General features: G+C 51.8%; 1 protein-coding gene across 1 annotated transcript; it reads right to left on the minus strand.

Moving 5' to 3' along the window:
- Positions 1-2,319: 2,319 nt before the first annotated feature.
- Positions 2,320-6,613, minus strand: MCHR1 (melanin concentrating hormone receptor 1). Its single transcript, XM_035558884.1, has 2 exons — positions 6,556-6,613; positions 2,320-3,368 (listed from the first exon to the last, which is right to left on the minus strand). The coding sequence occupies exons 1-2, from the start codon at positions 6,611-6,613 to the stop codon at positions 2,320-2,322; spliced, it is 1,107 nt and encodes a 368-aa protein (XP_035414777.1).
- Between the last annotated feature and the right edge of the window lie 3,118 nt (positions 6,614-9,731).

Raw genomic sequence — 9,731 nt, forward strand, 5'->3', positions numbered from 1 at the left:
CAGGTGCCTCTGCTGGGACTTGGGCTGAACGGGGAGCCCTCATCCCTTGCACTGGGATCAGGTCTGTCTAGCACAGCTGTTCCCCCTTTAGATCTCATCTATGTGAGGACTCCGTCCTGGGGAGGTGCCAGCGTACTGTGCCTTGATGTCGGTGTGATGGGGTCTGGAAAAGGCTTTCCCCATGGAGACCTTTTCCAGCATTGCACCAGCTGGTCCTGGCCTTGCTCCATGGTTAGCCCCCTGTGCCCTGGAGGTTTTGGGCACGGGGCTTGGCCATACCAGGTCAGCCTGACTCATTTAGGATGGGAATAGATTTGCTCAACCATAAACACCTTTACCGTAAGCAAGATAACATCTTTAATATGCTGCTCTGAGAGCCCTGACAGTTCAGTTGTTTTTCCTTTCCCTTACGCTTTCCTCGCTGCTGATATTAAAGGAGGGGAAAAAAGCACTCAACCTTTACCACCTTTCACAGATAAGAGTCCCAGTCCTCCCTTTGACTTCCTTGTAGAAGAAAGTTACAACAATGGTTTCACTTGTCTCGAGAGCAAGTCTGTCATGGCACAGCACACAGCTTCCTTGACCTTCGCTCCTGAGCTCTTCAGGGAAAATGCTGACCAAAGAGCAAAGAAGTCCCGTGAAAACCAGCACAGGTGAAAATTCCTGGAAGTTAAATGGGGCGAAGATTTTTAAAGTCATAGTTTGATATCTCTATACGTGCCTGTCTGGCTTTGTTGTCCAGGGAAAGAAGGGGAGAAAATTGACAGAGTACCACAGAGTCACAGTGTGGATGTGCTTCTGTGGTGGGTGGAAGCTGGCAGAGCCTGGAATGGAAGTGCAGGGCCCCTGTTACGAGGTTTGTTCTGATCTGCTCTGATCGCTAGAGGTGAGTGAATGGCTGTTTGTTCTCTGCGGGGTGTAGAATGAAATACTGGCTGTGTTTAAAAATATCTGCAAGCGCGCTGTGTGCACTAGGTGCACCTGAAGGCTTCAGAAGTCCTGTGCAGGTGGTAGTCTGGCTGTTCGGCTGCGTAAGGGTGAATTTCTGTTCTGGGGATATTGTGGGTAGCTGGCAGCATGAAAGCAGAAGTGTGGTAACAAATTCTTCTGTGCTGTGAGATGTTTTTAATGCCTTTTTATATTAAATTAATCTGCGGCAAACAGTTCCTCCATGTTTGACAAGGTGTTTAACAATGCCTGCACTATTCCCCAGGAGTCTCTGTCAGTATAATCCCCTGCCTCTAGTTGATCTGTGCTGGCTTTTCTCTAATCTTTGTAACAAGCAAAGCAATTTCCTAATCTTCAACTGTTAAAGCCTCATATGCAAACTAGACATTTAATTTTCCCTCTAACTTTTTTTTAAAGTGTTTGTTATTTGAAGAAGCTGCGTAAGCAGCTCTGCTTCCTCTGAGCTGCCTTTCCATATCTTCTTGATCCACAGACCTCTGTACACTGTGTTTTCCAGAGTCATGTTTAAAGCCCGGTACCTGGGGTTCCCTGATGGCCATGCAGACTGCGAGGCACGAGCAGCAGGAGGAACTAGCAGTGTGAAAATAGGCTCATTGGCATGAAAAGCCACAAGTCTGGTGTTAGCAGTAGTTCTGAGAATTGTTCGCAGTCCCTTGAAGCAGTGCAATTGCTATCTGCCTGATTTTGCTTGAAATGGTTAGGATTAGCATCAAAATTAGCCAGCTTCTGAAAATACCTTGGTTGCCAAACAATATAGCCCACTGGAGGCAGATGGTGCTGGACCAAAAGGCCAAGCAGCAGACATAGGTGAGACACCTGTCCCCAAGATTGCTCTCACTTCAGTTTGCTTCCAGGTTATGAGCACAGGCATCAAAGTTCCCAGCTCGGATATATTACCAAAAACAAGTATACAAAGTTGTATTTTGAAGGCTCAAGTTTTGAATCCAGAGGCTCCATATTGTCATGGTGCTTAGAACACCGGCCGTGCCCGGAGGCAGGGAGTCTTTGGGCAGTGTTGTTGGTAGAGGTTTTGCTCTTCCAGGGTGACACTCCCCCTTGAAATCCTTCTGTCCTTTCTCTCTTTTCCATTCATCCTCTTTGTGGGCCCAATGTCTTGTGTGACAGAAGAGCCCTGCTGTGCAGGGGTGGAAAGAAGCAGCAGTGTGCAGCATCTTGGAAACCCAAGGCAGCAGAGGAGCAGAGCCCTGCAGTGGAGAAGGGAGGCACCTGGACTCTTGGAGGTTGAAGCCTGGAGTTACATGCTTCACCAAGAACTGCCTGAAGCTGCTGCTCCGCCTAGCAGAAGCACACAGATGGGAAAGCTTTCTGCTGTGGTGACTTCAGTGTCCCCTAGTGAACAGCCACAGTCACGGGCAGTGAACGTGGGGAAAAGTCCTCCAGAAACTGAGTCTGCTGAGTGGATTCTGGTGCCAGTTTTAGGCATACGCTGGCATCTGTCATGCTGTTGTTGTTGACAGAGCTGCTGTTGCGACATGGCTCTTTTGCAGGGCGGATGGCCACTAAGAACTGGCGCTTGAAGGTCTCGCTGAGGGTAATGTAGAGGAAGGGGTTGAGGCAGCTGTTGGCGTAGCCCAAGCTTATGGCAAAGTTGTAGGCGTAAAAGAAGGCCATGGATGGGGTGTCAATGCCGAGGTGAACCAGCTGGAGGATGTAGAAGGGGGCCCAGCAAATGAAAAAGGCAGAGCAGATGGCAACCGCCATGCGGGTGACTTTCTTGGTACGTACCCGGAGGCTCCTCTGGGGCAATGGGACCACGGTGGTGGCCATGTGCTGCAGGATCTTGAAGTAGACCACGCAGATTACAATCAATGGCACAGCAAATGCCAGCATGAACTGGTAGAGGGTGAACCAGTAAATATCAGTCTCTGGGTTGGGAAGCAGGAGAGCACAGCGGACAGTCCCGTCCTCCAGAGGCATAAGGCCTGCGTACATCCACACTGGAATGATCGTCAGGAAGGAGAGGAGCCACACCAAGCAGATAACGAGAGCTGCAACACAGGGGGTCCGGACGTAGGTGGATTTTAGAGGATAGACCGTGGCCAGATAACGGTCCAGGGTCATCACTGTGAGGATGTTGGTGCTGGTGATCTGACTGTTGGTGTCCAGGGCAGTGATGATGGTGCACAGGGGAGCTCCAAAGTACCACGAGCCATTGCCTAGGAGCTGGTGGATGAGGAAGGGCATGCCCAAGAGGAAGAGGAGATCCACAATGGAGAGGTTGAAGATGAAAATGTCAGGCACGGTCTGTTTGCACTTCAGCTTCTTCTTCTTGACAATAGTGTAAATGACGATGAGGTTCCCCACGATGCCCAGGAAGCAGATGATGCTGAAGAGGCTGGGCATGATCACGTTGGTGTACGGTGCTGGCTTCTCTGCTACTGCCAAAACAAACCAAAATCATGAGCGCAACCCAGAGACCACCTCTAGATATGTCTGCTTGCCCTGTCTGGGATCTGGATCCCCCTCGAAGACGTAGCTTGGAGAGATGTTTAAGACCCTCTGCTGTCCTTGAGGAGGCTTAGCTGGGGATGTGACACCTCCTCCCCTGCTGTGCAGGGCATGCAGCACCCCCCACCCCACCCCAAGTCTTACTGGCTCCGTAGGCATCTTTCCTCAGCTCTCCTGACGTACTTCTGTCCTGCCCTGAAACAACCCCAGCCTTGTTGAGGGCTAACGTCAGGCTGGTGTGCCTCTGCTTCTGCCAGCATCCCCCAGGGAAGTGATAGAGTGACTTTCCAGGGAATACTGGATGTCCAGCCTGTTTGGAAGGTGGTGCGCGAGGCAACTTTGCACATCAGAGAAACAAGCCTCTACCTGGGTGCCAAAATCCAGATACAGTTGACAATCAAGCCGCTGTCAGAAAACGTCAGTTTGTCTGTTGGGTGGTTTATCTGTCGTTAGTACGAGACAAAGTTCATTGACCGTGCTGGCACATAACTAATGCTTATCTAAATTGGGAGACCTGGGACTGTACTGCAGCTGTGGCCCAGCTCTGTGTCGGGGTTAGGCCAGAGCACGCCTCCTTCCTGGCTTCCTTCCCTGCCCCTCTCCTTTTCTCTAGTTTCTGTGGAGAAGAAATCCAGGTGTGGGGGCCAGGCAGGGTTGGGAGTAGGTTTCAGTGTGGTCCCAAATCAGGGAATACCCCACCTCTACAAGGAGCAAAAACATGGCTTAAAGCTACTCTCTCTGAGTTCTGGATGTGGGTGGATTTCCAAAGCAAAATTATTGCCCGATAGCACCTAGCTTATCAGCACCAATACTTGAATATTGCTCGTTGAGGTGAGAGGCCCGGATATAATCAAATTCACGTTCTCCTCGTCCCTATCAGGGTTTAAAATCACACCGAAGCCACGAGCCCACAGCACCAACAAACAGATTTCTGCTCTTGTGCCCGTCAGGTTGTATCTGAGGCACTGCTGGAGGTGTTCTGCGTTGTGCAAGTGCCACGTGCGCGGTGTGACAGTCTGAAGTCACCCTGCTCAGCTGAGGCAAGCCTCGTTTCATCTCATTACTCCCTGCCTTCCTATGAGACCTGTTTTGTTTTTTTTAGGGGAAGGCTTTGTGTGAGTAATTTGTGTGGCTGTTACAAAGACATGCGTGACAGCCTCTAAGCATTTCATTGAGTCGCAGATGATTCAAAGCGATTGGAAACGCTTTTCAGTTACTGTACTATTGCTTTTCCTCAGCAGCCTCCACCTGTAGGAGTGAGGTCACCTCCTCCAACATAACTGAGGGAAATACTGGAAATGAAATGAAGTGAGATAACAGGTACTCCTCAAGCATTCTCTGCCAAAGCGGTGTCTGTTTGGGGTGGTATTTGCTGACACCTACAATTCTTGAGTACAAATGTCTGTGGATTTACTTTGGTGTGCGAGAGAAGCTTGACTGAGTTAGCAAAATAACTGAGGCTGCACCATTTGTCTGGCCCTTGGCTGGAAAAGTGTGTGTGTGTGTGTCCTAGCACCCATGTGTGGTGTTTCAGAGCTCCTAGAAGTGGGGCATGAGCTGACACTGCCCCATTTTTCTGCTACTAAGACGCAGTCAGAGTAGATGTACCCAAGGCCAGGCTCCGGCAGAGCTGTTGCTGTGCCACTTGGTCTGACAGCCTTGATGCCGAGGGCAGAACAGCCAGCGTGGCACAGAGCAGGACTGCCAGGGGCCTGAAGGTACAGGTGAAAGCCAGTCATAGGGGAAAATTAGCCTGGTCTGGGCTATATGGGGGGGGGGGGGCAGGGTTAATGGTCCTTGTTCCTCCTGGCTGCTCTTCAATGCAAGGAAATGCCCCCTGTTAAGTGGCTATTCATAGATAAGTGTTATCAGCATCCTGCTGAGACCTGATACTTACTCTTCAGCATCCGGCTTGTGCATCCCCTGAACAGACAGGTCGCACACCTTGATGCTGGGAGATGGAAGACTGGAGGCTGGGGGATGCCGAATGTGGTTCTGCTGTTCTGTGGGTAGCTACTGGGAGCTCTGCTCTCCTTTCTTTTAGCCCCAAACTTTGTTGAGAACGTGGTGGGAATGGATTATATGATTGAAGTGTGAAGGCTGCTTCTTTAGCTGAAAACTGGGACAAAATGACCCTTTTTTGCAGTGTAATAGCAGTGCTCACGGTGACCCTGTGATGTTTCAAGTGAGCTCAGCTGGCCTTAGAGCAAAGTGTGTGCAAGCCCAAGGGCTCTGTGTGGAAGGCAGATGTGTATAGTGCTGTAGCAGCTTGCCTGATGTCGGTGTTCATACAGGCAGGAGTTTCAAGCGTTATTAGCTGGAGGCTAGCATGAAGCTGGAGTTTGCATGTGTATTATGGGATGGAGTGAGAAGTAGATGATTGTCAAATACTCAGGAAGTTCTCTCATCTCAAGAACAAAGAGGCTTTAGAGATGATTGAATCTGAATTCTCAGTGCTGCTTCTGTGCAGATCTGAGTGTCTGTTTGTACACAGAAGCAGCTACTTTGAGGCATTGATTTCTCCTTGCCTGGAGATTTGTGGCTGCCCTGCTACTCCTGAAAAAACCAAAGGGAACCGCACTGTGTGAACTCAGCGAGGACCAGCATACATCTTTTATCCGAAAGTGATTGTTGTCCTCAGCCATGCCCCGATACATAGCAAGCTGCATCTTCAGTGCCTTTTGGAAGGAAGCACCGCAATCCTACTTTTAGATTCTATAGGACACGCCGGGGGAGAGGACCTAAAAATCCACCTGCAACCACCTTCTGGGGGAGAGTTCCACCACCTTGTACCCTTGAGGACCGCCCTGCCCGCCCCTCCACCATCGACCTGAGCAGAGAGAACAGGAGGCTGGGGGGGGATGCTCTCTGCTCCCCTCCCTGCTCGTTCTCCGCTCCTGCCTCCCCCCCCGGAGGCCGGCCGGGCTCCAGCCTCCCCTCCCTGGCGCCGAGGCCCGGAGGCTGCGGGGCCAGGAGGTGCCGGAGGCCGGGGCCCGGAGCTGTCCTCCCGCCGGTGCTGAAGGCTCCCGGCCTCCGAGAGGTGCGAGGCCGGGCAGCCTCCGCGGGACCCCTTCCCCGGGAGCTCTGCCCCGGCCTCTCCCCGCTACCCCCGCTCACCTGAGCCGTTCCGAGCCTCCGGCGCGGAGAAGTTACGCGAAGAGTTGCCGGGGGCCATGGCGCGGAGCGAGGTGGGCGAGCGGTGGCCTCGGGGGCTCGGCGGAGGCGCCGGGGTCCGTCCTGCGGGGGGCTGAGGCTGAGGCTCGGCTGCGCTGCGCTCCGCTCGCCCGCTCCCGCCCCGCCGAGCCCGAAGCAGGTACTGACATCAAGGAGCAGCCGAGCCGGCGGCCACGGCGCCCGAGAGCAGCAGCCCGCCGCCGGCGGCGGCTGGGAGGGGGTGCCCGAGGGTCGCCGAGGGGCAGCCGAGGGTCGCCGGCTCCCAGCCGAGCTCTGGCCGCTGCCTCCCTACGGCTGCGGCGAGCGCCCCTTCGCATCGCTTTCCTGCAGCCCCCCCGACGGCCGGCTGGGGCTTGCACCCTCCCGTTACATACAGCCAGCCTTCTCTCGCTGGCGTCAGTAGGAGAGGAGGACCAGCTTTTGCCTTTTAAGTAGCTCTGCTCTCTTGCCTTTCGCTGTGGATTTTCCTCTCACAGACGCACGTGCCCTTTTCGTCCCTGAGTCATAGGCAAGTCCCCGCAAGTGGGGCTGGGGGGTGTTGGGGCACCAGATCGCCCTCCAAAAACTGTTGTTTTAACCTTCTCACCCCTCTGACTCTAATTCCCACCTGAGATTCTTCACTTGTAATTAATCCTCTGCTGTTTTCTGCTCTTACAGCTCATTTGCTTCGTAGCTCCAGAACTCAGCTTGATCTCTAGCTCAGGTTTTGTTTGTTCCCCTTCTTTTGGCCTTAAAAATACTAGGCAAGGACCCCCACCTTGGGTTTTGAGAGAGTGCCCTGCTCTGGGTGCAGTGTCAGAGCTGATGATTTTGTTATGCTTCCCGCCCACTGTTTGTCCATGAGCTGCGTTCCTCCGTTGTGGTTTGATAAATCACCCTTTGCCATCAGATCGTTCCATACCTCCAAACGTTTCCTGCGCTGAAGAAGTGTGGTATCGTGTCAGAAGTCTCCAAGAAAACCAGCAGCAACAGGCAGCTTTCTCTGAGGTTTAGTGCAGTGTAAGGGATTAAGTTTACTTCATAAAAACTTAGATCTCTGCCTGGACATCTCCTTTGCTTCCCTCTCCCTGTAGTAACAAAGGCTGACACCAGCCATAGGGACCATTTTTTAATTTTATTTGTGGGGGGGGAGGCTTTGCAAATCTGTATCAATCAGGAGTAGAAGCGACACGTGCCATTAAAAAGCAGGCCCTGTGTATGTGCTAGCAACAAGCCCAGCATGGGCTGTGAGTCAGGTTTGACAGCAGCAAATCTGACAGACAGTGCTGGGCTTTTCACCACGTCAGCGAAAGCCGTTCATCATTATTAGGTTGTCCTCTAGTGGACCGCCTGGTAGACAGAGACCTGCAGCATGCTTTGCCTGGGCTCTTAAGAACTGGAGACAGGATGGGGCCAGTTCATCTTTTATATTATATGAGGGGGTTTTACTCAGTCTCTGGAGTTGCCTTTGTAAGTGATTTGCCCGGCAGGTTTCTCTCCACTAGATAGCCATGGTGTATAAGGCAGTTTTGAACCCGCACAGCCTGTGGGAAAGGCGGCATTTCTCAGTCACTTAATATTTTCTTAATACCCTTTTCCTTTTACATCTTGGGTAAATCTTAGTGCTCATCTGTACGGGGTTACTGCTGCCAAACAAGCCTCGGTTTGTGCACCGGGATGTTGGAGTTAAGGCAGGAGAGCTGTTGGGAACAGGGTGTAGTCATCTGCAGCGAGTGCCTTTGTGTGATTATGCCTAATCCAGTCCTGAAGTGCAGAGACTGCATGGGAAACGGGTGGGCTGCTGCTATTCCAAACGTTTTCCCTGCACAGACAGGCTCCTACTCCCTTTCTCTGGAGAGGAACTGTCTTTCTTTCAGCTTTCAAAGCAGGAACCTGCTGTTTAAATTTAGAAGTTCCGAAAGCATAACAGTATTTTTAACTTGCATTCTCAAGTATTGTTCATCTGTGAAACTGCCTCGCGTGTGAGGGGAGCTGTAATTCCTCCTTGTCAGCTGTAGGGGCACGGCAAACCCCAGCCACTCCATCCCTGCTGCACGCGTGTCAGCTGCGGTGACAGCACCGCGCTCAGCGCCCTGCGTTCGCATCACCTGCATGTGCCTGTTTTATTACCGAGCCTTCATCGTCAGGCTTCGACGAGGTTTGGGCCTCCTTTTTTATGTCAACAGCCTGGGAAAATTCTCATCCCAAAGAAGGGGTGGTCTTCCAGCCCCCCCGAGCTGAAGGGTTAGGTGGAAGGAGTGGAACAGGAGCTGCAGCAATCAGCGACGTGCAGCCTGGCTGTGTGTAGCGCTCACTGCCACGGCAATTAGCTCATTATCGGGCTGAGCGTTTGGAGACAGCAGCTCTCGGAAGGACGAGTTCTGTGACTGCTCATCTGCTGGAAACAAGCAGGGACAAGCACTCAGAGGACCTGGGGATGTAGCCGAGGAGTTGTACTAACCATTCCATGTAATTACAAGGAAGATTGAGACGTTAACCCCTTGAAAACATGTATTAAATTAGAAGAAAGATATAGTAATTAACATAAAATCAGGGAACTGCCATCTCAACAGCCTAGGCGTGGAAATGGAGTTCAGCCCTTGGTTATAAAACAAACAATTACTTCTTCCTGCAACCTCTGCATCACAACTATCCTTCAACCATCCTGTCTGCAACATCACTGTTATGAAGAAAGATAGTAATCTTCCAAGGCTGCTGCTAGGCAAATTCTGTGATTGGGGAATGAATCTGGCTTGTTTAACAGTGGCTTAACCCTGAAAGGCTCTTGCATTTCAGTAATGAGCTCCGTTTCCTGCATCTGTCCCAGCTGGAGGTCCTGTCTTACCCAGTACGAGTAGAACCGCAGCATCCCTGGGGGTTGAGCGCAGCACCAGCCTCTGTTACTGCACTGCTGAAGCCTTTCCCTAGCTGTTTCACCAAATACTTTCTCATTAGGTGAGAAATTAATATTTATTTAGCACCTAGCTACTACTCCGATTTGCACCCTGGAGAGAGGAGCCGAGTTGTAAACCCTTCCCTGTAGCTCCCTGGTCTCTGTATTCACAACTCCAGACTGAGAGGATGGAGCTCTGCTTGCTGCTCAGCTCTTTGTCCTTGTTTATATTGATCAAATGGCGTAA

Source organism: Cygnus atratus, chromosome 18 (genome assembly GCF_013377495.2).
Source record: "Cygnus atratus isolate AKBS03 ecotype Queensland, Australia chromosome 18, CAtr_DNAZoo_HiC_assembly, whole genome shotgun sequence".
Taxonomy (NCBI): domain Eukaryota; kingdom Metazoa; phylum Chordata; class Aves; order Anseriformes; family Anatidae; genus Cygnus; species Cygnus atratus.

Bases quoted from the DNA above. Each gene is read 5' to 3' on its own strand.
- MCHR1 (XM_035558884.1), bottom strand. From the start codon at position 6,613: ATGGCCCCCGGCAACTCTTCGCGTAACTTCTCCGCGCCGGAGGCTCGG. The intron at 3,369-6,555 runs GTGAGCGGGGGT...TTGTTTTGGCAG, and splicing joins GGAGGCTCGGAACGGCTCAG to TAGCAGAGAAGCCAGCACCG.